Genomic DNA, 14,049 nt, shown 5'->3' with positions numbered 1-14,049 from the left:
AATTTTAGCTTGTACTTTTAACAAATTTTGTTACGAATTTACAACATTAATATAATTTATATCGTATATACTAAACAAAGGTGTATACAAATTATAGAAAAGTCATGGTGTCTTATGCAAAGCTGTATAATAATTCTAGACCACTGTTAATATAAGCTTTCAAAAGGAATGTATGTGCTTCACTTTTTCAATAATCTGCTTCACCTTCTTCAATGGTTCTTCGTGCAAATAGGATGGATCGTCTAGCTCTGAAGCCATGCTCCGATCCCCAAGAAAAGCACGAAATGATTCTGCAACTGAATTTGACAGAGAACTGAGATTATATCCCCCTTCTAAGAAAAACACGCAACGTCCCCCACACAAATCTTTTGCAAGTTGCATAATGCTGGAGACTAGCATGTAATATGTTCCTGTTGTGAACTGTAAGCTGGCAAGTGGATCCAACAGATGTGCATCAAACGTGAAAATTTTAGACGACACGTTAGTTCAATTACGTTAGATAAGAAATCTGAAAGTCCTATCTTTATGTTTTAACATCCTCTTCTGCTAACAACATTTCAAGACCAGAAACGGAATATATGAGGCATGATAGTAGTGAATAGACCAAATATTCCGTCCCTCATTACATTGCAAGTTTAGCAGAAAACACAAGCATAATACATGATCCATTATTCACATCAAAAGAAAAAGGAACCACACAGTAGCAGAACAGTAAGAAAAGTAAAAGGAACTGTGTTTAAGTCATATGTTTCGTTTTATATTCCGAATGTTGAGACTATCTTGACAGACAAGAAAACTACCCAGCTGAAACAAGGATTATATTTGGCTTGAACCTTTGAGCACATGGTACAATAACTTCATCAATAACTGTTCGCATTGTTGTATCACCTGATCCTCCAGGTAAAGGGAGATTTAGTGTTGATCCTTCACCATTTCCACTACCAATTTGATCTATCTTACCAGTCCCTGGATAACTTCCAGCCTACATCGATCCAAGGATAAGTGAGCATGACTGATAAAATCCATGCAATTGTTAAGTTCCAGGCTGTATTAATTCTACACATCAAGGTGCATAGCTGGCATATAATGACAGAAATCCTGTTTTCCTCTAAACACAACGTTTGAATGAGGTGAAACGAGGAACGCATCAGCAGGGGTGAAGGTTCTTTCCTTGTAATGCAGTAGGTAAAAGAAGATAACAATATCATACACAGTGTGATTCCACAAGTGGGGTCTGGATAAGGTAGGATGTAGGCAGACCTCACCCCTACCTTTTGTGGGGTAGAGAGGTTGTTTCCAATAAACCCTCGGCTCGAAAGAAAAGAGAATTATCTGATTGCATGGTAGCACAAAATAACAAGATACAAGGCAAATAAAGCAACAGATAGTACTACACATTGAAGAAAAGAAACAGTGCGATTACTAAATAATGCTACTAATAAGGAGAAGCGGAGAGGAGGTTTGCCCCATGCCTCTCCCACACAAAGTATGACAACACTCGGCTACCTACCATACCAACCTTCTAGCCTAATCCTCGCCCTCCACATTTTCTTATCTAGGGTCATGTCTACGGTAAGCTAAAGCTGGCACATGTCATGTCTAATCATCTCCCCCTATCTAATAACAAGATACAAGGCAAATGAAGATATGAAACTACACGATTACTAAATAATACTATAATATGGAGAAGCGGAGAAGGGCTAGCTCCATGCCTCTCCCACACAATGTGACAACACTCAGCTACCTACTAACCTTCTAGTCTGATCCTCTCTCTCAACATCTTCTTATTTAGCGTCATCTCCTCAGTAAGCTGAAGTTGCCACATGTCCTATCCAATCACCTCTCCCTAGTTCTTCTTCGGCCTATACCTCTATTTTTCCCAACTCTTGTTATAGTCAACCTCTCACATTTTTTTACTAGCACATATTGCTTGCAACTATAGCATTGAATACGCTCAAATCCATACCATATCTTCTTCCTTGAGCAGCAAATGCAACAATCTGAACATTTTCTTGCTTGAAAACGTTTTGTGTGAGAAGACGTTGCTCTACACGAAGTAATTCCCTAAAACATATATGCAAGGAGGGAGACAGATCATGATTTATCAAGTTAGAGCAAACACTCAAAATCAAATCACAATTTCATAAAAAAAAAAGTTGGTCTCGCTTGCTTTGCTTGTATTATAGAAAGAGATTCAACACGCATTTCAACATAAACAATATTAGTAAATTTAGCCCTAAGTTTTGAACTCCAGAAAAATAATCCTGAATAGAAAGACTTTGTTAACAGTAAATAGTAATGTCATGCTTTAACTAAAAGTGTCTTATGCTATTGTCATGGTTGTAAACCTTATATAAATAATCTTATATGGCCTTTGCAGTCTTATATATCGTAAGATTAAGGACAATAAGAGGGGAATTGACCCTAAATTCCATGTCATCACTTGAGCATCTTTGACTTTCCACTGACCTAACTTTGTAGGATCTGGATCACTTCCATCTATATGGCCCCATAATTATTTTTCCAGTGACAAATAGTTGAAACAAAAATTTCCATGCAGAATAATTTGTTCCACATTTTTCTAGTGGAACGAACATTGAAGGACTCAAACTGATGCAGTGTTATTGAAAGTGCACTCAAGCCCTATAGCAAGGCTCAAAACATGTTGAACGTTTTGCCTCACTTAATGTTCGCTTCAGTGTCGTCATCAAGGTTCTAAGACATACTTTTCCTTGCCAATGAACCTCTTCTCAAGAGAAAATACTAAGTCATTGATAGCTCACTTTATCGTAATTATTTTTCAAATTTCTTTGTTCTTACATTTTTCATTCATACTTATAAATTATTTGTCTTGGACTAAACATATAATTTGTACTTTTTTCTCCCTTTGCGCCTTTTTTCATTAGAGCCCACGTTTTATTTGCACTTTGCGCTTAAATCCCCACGAACCTTAGAGTTGTTTTGTGCTCTTTGCTTTTGATAACACTGTACCGATGTGAAGTCATGTTTTTGAATAGCGAAAATCAAAAACACAATGATAAGAAAAAAAAATAGCTAAAATAACCAAGACCAAGAACCTTAAGTATTTAGTCTCTACATACTTAGGACCAACTATTGGAGAATAACTAAGAATACAAAAGCTTCCAACAAAATCAAAAGTAACAACGGATCAAGGATAAATATTACATATTCCATATTGAGAATTTTTGATGTAGATCCTACAAGATACTCTATGATCTGCCCATCATGCCAATACACCCCTCCTCCTCACATGCTCAAACCATCTCAACCTCGTTTCCCTATCTTGTCCGCCACAGTCGCTACTGCCACCTTACCCTGTATAACCTCATGTTTCTAATCATTTCTCTTGTAAGAAGCCCATACGTCCATCTGAGCATCTTCAACTCCGTTACATTTATTATTTAAATGTTCGTGTTCTTAACTAACCAACACTCTGGATACGAGCCTTCATTTCACCCACCCTGTTCCAACACGATGCACGACATCCTCATCAATCTCCCCATCTACTTAGATTATGGACCCAAGGTACTTGAAAATTTCTTTGTTTTCTATGGCTTGTGCATCGATCTTCGCTTCCACCAAAAGAAGTGGAGAGCCATACAAATCCACCAAACCAAAAATTAACCTTTCTGATGTTGGACAAGATAATTGTAACTACCAGACACCTTCATTTTAGTGTATGTATCTCATTATGTGTTTTAAGACTTCAAATAAGTTGAAAATGAATTTTGAGACTTGTTGGAATGGTTTTAGTTTGTACCCAAGGGGCTTGGTTGAGTTTCAGCACTTTTAGAACACTTGGAAGATATCAGTTGCATCTAGGAGGTATTTTGGGACGTGACAACAATCATAATTGATGTGTTTTATTTCTGCTCATTTGTAACAAATAAAATGAAGGAAAGCGTCTGAGGAGTAATCACCAAGTCCCAAGCACCCTTGAACTGAACGTAGTGTCAAGAATAATCATTTTTGTGGATCACTACAGCTGACTCAATTTAGATATAACCGAATGTTCTTTTGTTCATTCAAACTACATTTTATAATAGCAGTTGATTCAGAAGTAAAAACGTCAAGATTTCCCAAGCAATTTGTTCAATGTAATGTGTAGCTTACTTGGTGAGCTGAAAGGAAAAATATATCTGGTTCCTCGTAGAAGGCATCATTGGTTCCATTTCCATGATGAACATCAAAGTCTATGATAAAAACACGTTTCAATCCATGCATTCTTTGAGCATAACGAGCAGCAATAGCAATATTTCCAAACACACAAAAGCCCATGGCTCCCATTGGAACAGCATGGTGACCAGGAGGTCGAATTAGTGCAAAAGCGACAGGAGGGTCTTTGCTTACTCTGGCTGCTGCAACCTGAAATATCAGATGAAACAATTACTCAAGCTTTGAGAGAGAAGTTTACCAAAAAAACGCACCCTGAACTGATTGCTACATTAAACGAACTATTCCCAGTAAACTGAAATATTACTAACAGCTTAGACTGAGACATTACCACTGAATCAACCAAGGAAATCCCAGCTCCAGCTGCCAATAATGACTCTTGGAACGTCTGTTCACATTGCCATAGGAACACTTGGTGTTAATCTTTCTCACGGAACTCAATAATTTTAGGAACCTTGTTAGCTCATACAAATTCAAAAACTTGCCTGATTAAGAGTAATTATTTCATTAAATATTAGAAAACTTAGAGCATGAAATTTACTTAAATGGAATGGTAATGTCTGTGGGGTTATGCACAGGGCTGAGCTTTCATAGTTACACTCCTCCATCATCATGCATAATGAATAATTAAACAGTATCTCCATATGTTTAGTTGATCAACATAAAGCACCATATATGACCACTTATGTCTCATTAGGATGATGTCGTAGACTCATACAAGAAGCAACTAGCTTTTCTGATCTGAGTTTTCTGATTAATCCTCATTCATGATGTCCTACAATTTTGGTGCTTGCCTAAAATGTCATGATGTAAGCTAGGGTAGGATTAATAAGAACTTAAGAAAGCAATTGAAAGGGATTTAGAGAAGATACAACTTAAAAGTACAAACAAGAATAATTGACAGATATCAACAACCCTACTTAGTGCACTTAAACAGCACTCCTAAACTATTGGATATCCTTAAATAGAATCAATCCACTTGAAAACACCCTTAAAAATCTTGAATCAAAGTTTGGATACCATCCAACTCCACAAAATACATTAATCATCACAGGTAAGCTAACCCTAGTTATTCTACGAAACTAAGTATTTATATACTAGGTCTAATTATTTCATATTAATGACTTAAAAGTCCCTAATTAGGCCTAAAATGAAAACGGGCTGAAATACAGTTTCTGGACTTGATATAAAGAATGCAAGGAAACAAAATCAAAGTTTGGTAATGAGGTGGTTATGGAGATATACAAATGAAGGACAATCACTCTAATATTCATAATTCTTTTTAAATGTAATTTAATATTTTAAAAAATATATCATTTAATATATACTACTTTCATCCCAAATCAATAATATTTCAATTTTTTTCTAAATTTTGTCAATAATATAATTTGATTTTATTATTAATTTTTGAACGTGCATTCGGAGTTCTGCAATTACGTTTTGCAATTATGGCGGGACCGTCACATTTTTGGAGAAAGAAAGTAGTACATGATATAATTACTACATGTATTATACTGCACAACATGATAATCGAGGAAGAACAGTGTTATCAAAGGCGAAAAGCGCAAAAAATCTCTAAGGTATGTAGGGGATTAAAGCGCAAAATGCAAACAAAGTGTGGGCTTTAATGAAAAAAGGTGCAAAGGGAGAAAAAAAACATATATATATATATATTTAGTCCAAGACTTATAATTATAAATATGAATGACAAATATATGACCAAAGAAATTGAAAAAAATTATGATAAAGTGAAATATCAATTATTTAGTGTCACTTCTTTATAATAGGCTCATTGGCAAGGAAATGTTTGCCTTAGAACCTTGATGACAACACTTAAGCACACATAAAGGGAGGCAAAGCGCTCAACACATTTTGAGCCTCGCTTTAAGGGTTAAGTGCGCCTTTGATAACACTAGGATGAACATGATCTTAATGGACCAATTCAAGATGCCATAGAGGCTGCAACTACGTAAATGGTGGTAGATGAAAATCTCCGGATGGAATAATTTTTAGTTAGACATAAAAAAAATTAAGGACAAAAATGCTCACTTTAAACTTCATAATGCATTAGTAGAGCATTTATGGGAGTAAAGTAATAATTTTGAAAGTTGATTGTTTATGTGATTGTATTTCACTTTTATTTGAATTTGTCCATTAATTAGTATATTATATAATATTTTCTTGCAATTTATGTTATTTAGAAATGTAGAATAAAATATAAATTTATATTATATAAAAATTTTGAAATAGTAAAATTTTATATCACATGAAAATTATATAAAGTGATTATTTGGGAAAAAGAAAGAAAAGATTTATATTATGAAATAAGAAAATAAGATTAAAACAGAATATACTGAGGAGAGAGGAGAAGATTCTTTTTTAGAGAATAAATAGAGAATTGGGTTGGAGTTGGATGTCTAACAAAATAGAGAACTCTATATTTAGAGAGTATAATAGAGTATAAGGTTGGAGGGGCCCTCAGGTTTCTATTTCTAGACGTTATCATACTACATCAACAACAAAAAGCTAAAATCACTAAAGTTTGGAGTAACCAAGGCTGGGATCTCAGTGACAGAAGGCCTCTAAATGACTTAGGATATGGATAGATTCATAGAATTCCTCAACATTCTCAATTTCTTCAAAAGGAGTCTCACTAGAACAAGATAGATTACGGTGGCTGAGAGACAGTATAGGGATCTTTTTAGTCAAGACAACAAATTATATGAGGAATCAGAACAACCACCTTAATCTGTAGGGGCCCTGGAAGCATTTATGGAAACCAAGATACCATACAAAATGACATGTTTTGTTTGGTAAGAACAAGAGCAACAACTATGGCAACGCCAACACCAGCAAGACAGGGTGCACCTGAGCCAACTATTGGGACTGCACCCCGAGGGGGAGCAATGGCGAGAGGTCGTGGTAGAGGTTGCGGGAGAAGGCCCACTAGTGGCAGAGGATAAGCAACTGGTCCAACTAGAGATGGAGTAGTGACCCCACCATCGGCTGATGAGGTAGCGAGACAGGGTGATGAGGGGGAGGATGAGTAGATTCATGAGAAGGAAGCACCACCCCAGCCTACTCCAGAGATGATCAACCAGGTTCTCACTTATCTTAGCGGATTATCTGATCAGGGCCAGGCACCCAAGCGTCTTCTGCACTAGCAACTCAAGTACAAGGAGTACAACATGCAGCTGTTGTGGCTCCCCGCATGGATGCGTCCTTGGAAACATGCATGTTTCCTCGATTGACTACAGGGCCTATAATGACTAGTGACCAGCATGATCTCTTTATTAAGTTCTTAAAGTTGAAACCTCCCGTCTTCAAGGGTACTGAATCTGAAGATGCTTATGATTTCCATGTGGATTATCACAAGTTGCTTCATAAGATGGACATAGTGGAGAGATTCGGTGTTGTGTTTGTTACCTACCAGTTTCAGGGGGATGCCAAAATGTTGTGGAGGTCTCATGTTGAATGTCAACCAGCAAAGGCNTAGTGACCAGCATGATCTCTTTATTAAGTTCTTAAAGTTGAAACCTCCCGTCTTCAAGGGTACTGAATCTGAAGATGCTTATGATTTCCATGTGGATTATCACAAGTTGCTTCATAAGATGGACATAGTGGAGAGATTCGGTGTTGTGTTTGTTACCTACCAGTTTCAGGGGGATGCCAAAATGTTGTGGAGGTCTCATGTTGAATGTCAACCAGCAAAGGCACCACCTATGACTTAGGCAACATTTTCTAGCTTCTTAATGGAGAAGTATACACTCGGACTTTGAGGGACAGGAGGAGAGATAAGTTCCTGAACATAGAGCAAGAAAGATGTCGGTTGCAACCTATGAAGCCAAATTTCGTGCATTATCCAGATATGCCACTCAGTTTTGCTTTAGTTCGCAAGAGCGGATTTGCCTCTTTGTGAAGGGACTGAGGTAAGATTTGCAGATTCCAGCATTACAAGTAGCTGCTTCTGCAAAATCTTTTCAAGAAGTGGTTGATTTTGTGATAGAGGTAAAGGGGGTGAAGCCAGATGACTTCACCAAGGTGTCAACATTTAAAAAGTTCCGTAAAGGAGGTAAGGCTAGTGGTTCTTACTCTAGAGGGCAGAGTTATGGGGGTTATCCACCCCGTCCTCTTCAGTCTTCATTGCAGGTTTCACATGAGGGTCCGTCACCGGCCAGCTAGCCTTTTTTTGAGTTTGGGGGTTATCTTCAGTCTTCTTCGTCTTCAAAGAGACAAACTCTCGACTCCAGGACTTGCTATGGATGTGGTGAGGCAGGGCATATCAGGAAATACTGTCTGAGGCTTAGTCAGGCTCGGTATGATCAGAGTTACAGATCACCAGCAGTTAGAGGTAGGGGTGGTCATGGTAGAGGTTTCCATTCATGAGGACATGGTGGCCAAGGTAGTGGTGGTCACCAGTTCGGCCGGGGTGGCGGGCAAGTTGGAACTACTGTAGCGTAGCCCGATAGAGGCAATGGATAGACATGTGATAAACCCCATTGTTATGCTTTCCCCGAGAGGCTAGAGGTAGAGGCATCCATTGTTGTTATCACAGGTACTCTTCTGGTCTGTGATCGTATGGCTTCTGTATTGTTTGATCCTGGATCCACATTTTCTTATATATCTTCCTTATTAGCTAATGGAATGCTTGACATGCCTATTCCTGTCTCTACTCATGTTAGTGAGTTTGTGTTAGTTGAGAAGGTGTATAGGTCTTGCCTTGTGACTTTTGTGGGGAGCAAAACTTATGTAGATTTGTTTATTTTGGAGATGGTTGATTTCTATGTAATTTTGGGTATGACTTGGCTAACTCCAAATTTTACTATCTTAGATTGTAATGGTAAGACTGTGACTTTGGTCAACCCTGGGATAGATCCGCTGGTATGGGAGGGTGACTATATTCCCGCCCCAGTTCGTATTATCTCTTTTCTTCGTGCTAAGAGGTTGGTGAGTAAGGGTTGTCCAACTTTCTTGGAACATCTCAAGGGTGATATTTCAAAGCGCCTTCGATCGAAACTGTTTTGATAGTTCGTGAGTTTGTGGATGTTTTTCCTGCAGACCTATCTGGTATACCAATTGATAGAGATATTGATTTTTGTATTGACATGGAGCCAGGGACTCGCCCCATTTCCATTCCCCTTATATAATGTCCCCAGCTGAGTTGAGAGAGTTCAATGCCCAACTTCAGGAGTTGTTAGGTAAAGGTTTTATTAGACCGATTGCCTCTTCTTGGGGTGCTCCAATTTTATTTGTGAAGAAGGATGGTAGTTTTCGGATGTGCATAGACTACAGGTAGTTGAATAAGGTGACTATTAAGAACAAGTACCCCATTTCTCGCATTAATGACTTGTTTGATCAGTTACAGGGTGCTTGTGTGTTCTCAAAAATTGATTTGAGGTACGGTTATCATCAACTAAAAATACGGGCAATGGATGTGCCAAAGACTGCTTTTCAAACAAGGTATGGACATTATGAGTTCTTAGCAATGTCTTTTGGGCTTACGAATGCCCCTGCTGCTTTCATAAGCCTGATGAATGGAATTTTTAAGCCATATTTGGATCTCTTCGTTATTGTATTTATTGATGATAATACTGATCTACTCCAAGAGCAGGAAAGAACATAAAGAGCATTTCAGAATTGTATTGGGGTTGTTAAGGGAGAAAAGGCTTTATACCAAATTCTCCAAGTGTGAGCTTTGGATCAATTCAGTGTCCTTCTTAGGGCGCATGGTTTCTAAGGATGGAGTGATGGTGGATCCCAGTAAAATTGAAGCAGTGAAGAGTTGGGTAAGGCCTACTAATGTTTTAGAGGTAAGGAGTTTTGTTGGTTTAGCTAGCTACTACCGTCGGTTCATTAAGGGATTTTCTTCCATTGCTTCCCAACTAACCAAGCAGAATGTTCCCTTTGTATGGTCGGATGAGTGTGAAGAGAGTTTCCTAAAACTCAAGACCTTGTTAACTACTGCACGGATTCTTGCCTTGCCTGTGGAAGGTAAGAATTTCATTGTTTATTGTGATGCATCTTATTTTGGTTTAAGTGCAGTGCTAATGCAGGAGAATAATGTATTTGCCTATGCTTCAAGGCAATTTAAAGTGCACGAACGTAACTATCCGACCCATGATTTGGAGTTGGCTGCAGTTGTATTTGCATTGATGCAGTGGAGGCATTATCTACATGGGGTCAAGTGTGAAGTTTATACAGCTCATCGTAGTTTACAATATGTGTTCACTCAGAAGGACTTGAATTTGAGGCAAAGGAGGTGGATGGAGTTACTGAAACAATATGACATTACTATTCTATATCACCCAGGAAAAGCTCATATTATGGCTGATGCCCTAAGTAGAAAAGCAGGGAGCATGGGAGTTTAGCCTACTTACAAGTTTCTAGATGCCCATTGGCTAGAGAGGTTTAAACTCTGGCTAATGACTATGAGACTGAAAGTAATTGAGAACGGAGGATTATTCGCTTGTGTGGAGGCAAGATCTTTTCTTGACAAGCTTAAAGGAAAGAAGTTTGATGATGAGAAGCTGAGCCGAATTCAAGACATGGTATTGCGAGGAGAGGCTAAAGAGGTTGTGATTGATGAGGAAGGCATCTTGAGAATTAAGGGGCGTGCATGTGTGCCTTGTGTTGATGATTTGACTCATACTATACTTGCAGAGGCTCATAGTTCGAGGTATTCTATACATCCTGGTGCAACCAAGATGTATCGTGATCCTAGAAAACATTATTGGTGGAGTAGAATGAAGCGTGACATTGTTGATTTTGTTGCCCAACGCCCAAATTGTCAGCAGGTAAAGTACGAGCATCAGAGGCCTAGAGGGACACTTCAATGAATGTCCATTCCTGAATGGAAGTGGAAAGAATTGAAATGGATTTCGTGGTTGGTCTACCAAAGACATTGGGTAAGTTTGATTCTATATGGGTAATTGTTGACAGATTAACTAAGTCTACTCACTTCATTCCAGTCAAGGTGACTTATAATGCAGAGAAGTTAGCCAAACTCTATATCCACGAGATTGTTTGATTGCATGGAGTTTCGATCTCCATTATATAAGATAGAGGTACACAATTTACTTCTAACTTTTGGAGGACCTTGCAAGATGAATTAGGTACTAGATTGGATCTTAGTACATAGGCACAATATAAACCCCATACATCATCATACACACGGAAACCATTCATAATAGCACCTAGAGCCACTTATAACATTTTAGGAACATTCAATGCATACAATACATTACCTTCCTCTTTATCTTAACTCCTTTCCTCAAGTAAACCTTAGGGAATACTTGGTGCAATGTATCACCTTAAGGTTACCAAGGGTGAACTTACACATAGCCCTCATCAATCCAACCACATATATTCATAGAGTCATAAGCACACCATAAGACATAATCTTCATATAGGAACCATCACCTAAGACAACCCCCAAGTCACACTAGTGCAATGTGCAAGTAGCATCCCATAATACTACTCCCATCAAGTGTTCCTAGGAAGCCACCATAAACTAGACACGTCATATTCAACAAGTCATAACATCTTCATTTAACATTAGACATAAGACCAACATACTTCATAACATCATATAATGACTCATTCATTTACTACATCATTAGTCATAACCCATTTAGTTCATATCATAGATAAACCACTCTCACAACCCCTTCACAAGCTCACTTCTGCAATGTACCCATGGAGTCCCATACCCCCACATATACTAAGCAAAACTATTAAGAAGTCATAAGTGGAATTCGCATGCATAAACATACTTCATGTCTTGACATAAGTAAAGTCAACCTTAACATGCTTTCATATTAACATACATAGACCATAGTCTTCATTACATAAAGAGCCTAATCATAACCTCCCTTAGAGTCCACTTGCGCAATGCATAACTAGGGTCCATAGTCCTACCTACACTAAGTAACTCTTCAAGAAATCATGACTAGAGTTCATATTCTTATCTTAGTTCATTTCTTCACTTTCTGGAGACATTGCCATAACCGACATAGACCATGTGAGCTACATGGAATCCGGTGTTCTACTCCCACACCGAAAAGAGAGGGTACTACTTGCGAAAGTAGGACCTACATACATAATAGCTATCTAGTGGATCCACTAAGCTAAGACCTACGGGGGCACGTAGTTATGGAACAAGGAGATTGCTACTAGAAAACCTTGACTTACTAAGCGGGGAGGTTTCCGTCTCATGAGACAACATCTATGTTGGGAACCTGGACTTGCTAAATGTGAAGGCTCTCTTGTGGGAAGCCGGACTTGCTAAACGTGAAGCCCCCACTCTCATTTTTCATGTTCACTCGGTGCTAAGCTCCAACTCTCCTTTTAAACATCTTTAAGCCTTTATTTAACATTAGTTCATAAAGTAGGCTTTAGGGACTTAATCCCTCATATCATATAGATCAAAGGTTTCTAAGATGAGAATGACCTTCCATCATAGAACCTACATTATGTGAGAATGACCTTTCACATAGTCATACCATATTCATAACATAGTCTAGTTTTGAGTACAATTGAGGAAACCTTTCAAGAGACTCACTTTCACTAGATTATCATAAACCTTATTCATTCATTCATGTGTGTGTACATATGTGAGAAAGCCTTTCACATAAACACCTTTATACAACACATATTCATACCTTGCTAATCATACACTTTGCATGCATAATAAGATGTAAGGGTGCATATAAGAGTTAACCTTTCAATAGACACCATAACACAACATATTCATAACTATACATGTAGAGTGTGTGTGTGTGCATATTGGTCCTCATAGTGACATATTAGCAACAACATTGATATTAAGTGTTCTTCCCTTAAAGGGATCACAACACATTCACAATGTCCCCAATTCATGAGCAATTCACATATAAAGACCTTAGGGATTCTAGACCACACACCCACACTTCATCATAGGAGACAAGGACACATTCAACATTGAATAGGTACTCCTAACATGTATACGACCAAACATTCAGATAAGGGTCATATAGGTAGGGGTCATTCCATAATAGTACCTAACATAATCAATCATGTAGACCACACCTTATCCCTATAATTATCATTCACATTATAATCCTCATCATCAACACACTTTTAACATCATGCTAGCATTGAGGATTTCATAAATAACATTCATGGCATAACTTCATAAACATATGCATTATAATCATCAATTCACTTCACATCTATTGTCTTCAAGGCCATGATCTCAACATACATAGATAGACAAGAAGTAAACTCCTCCACCATAAGTGGATCAAACCTCACAACTTCAATTCTCATACTATAGACTAGAAGTTAGGTCAACTTACCAATTCTCCAAGCCATGATCACCGTGGATCAATCCTCAACAATTCATAATCAAGTGACATAGGTAGAAATAGTAATCAACAATGTAATTCAATAACATAAACGTAATCTAAGTACAATTCTATTAACAAAGGAATCAACCCACAACTTTGCCCATAAGGCCATAAATCTCAACTCATCAATATACCGACAATTCAACATGAATAAGTATAGACAATCATAGGAAACATCAATACAATCTAATCTAAAAATAATTCCACCAATAGAGATCATATTCACAAAGACCCACATCATAGGCCAATTTTCGAGAATTTGGGGATCATGGGTTCTTCAAGAATTCCTTTGAAAATTGTCTTAAAAACATTATTTCCACATTAATTCATCAATAGAATGATTTAGAAAATCGTTTGACAAGGAACCCATGTTTAGATTGAAAATTGGGAATTTTGGTCTTTGAATCACTTTTCAAAATCTTTGATAGAACTCCTTAAATGAGAGGTTATTCAAGAATCAAGAGTCACC

The 14,049-nt window shown here is 37.7% G+C and overlaps 1 protein-coding gene across 1 annotated transcript in view; it reads right to left on the bottom strand.

Moving 5' to 3' along the window:
- The window catches only part of LOC125860682 (histone deacetylase 14, chloroplastic-like), a 5,054-nt gene extending 532 nt beyond the window's left edge, over nt 1-4,522 (bottom strand). The window contains exons 1-4 of the mRNA XM_049540692.1: nt 4,436-4,522; nt 4,135-4,386; nt 801-982; nt 205-427 (exon numbers count right to left, since the gene is read on the bottom strand). Of these exons, the coding sequence (XP_049396649.1) occupies nt 205-427; nt 801-982; nt 4,135-4,386; nt 4,436-4,522 (744 nt within the window). The remainder of the gene's footprint in view (nt 1-204; nt 428-800; nt 983-4,134; nt 4,387-4,435) is intronic.
- Between the last annotated feature and the right edge of the window lie 9,527 nt (nt 4,523-14,049).

The sequence above is a fragment of the Solanum stenotomum genome, chromosome 1 (assembly GCF_019186545.1).
Source record: "Solanum stenotomum isolate F172 chromosome 1, ASM1918654v1, whole genome shotgun sequence".
Classification (NCBI taxonomy): Eukaryota; Viridiplantae; Streptophyta; class Magnoliopsida; order Solanales; family Solanaceae; genus Solanum; species Solanum stenotomum.
This window is presented reverse-complemented; position numbering and strand designations above follow the sequence as displayed.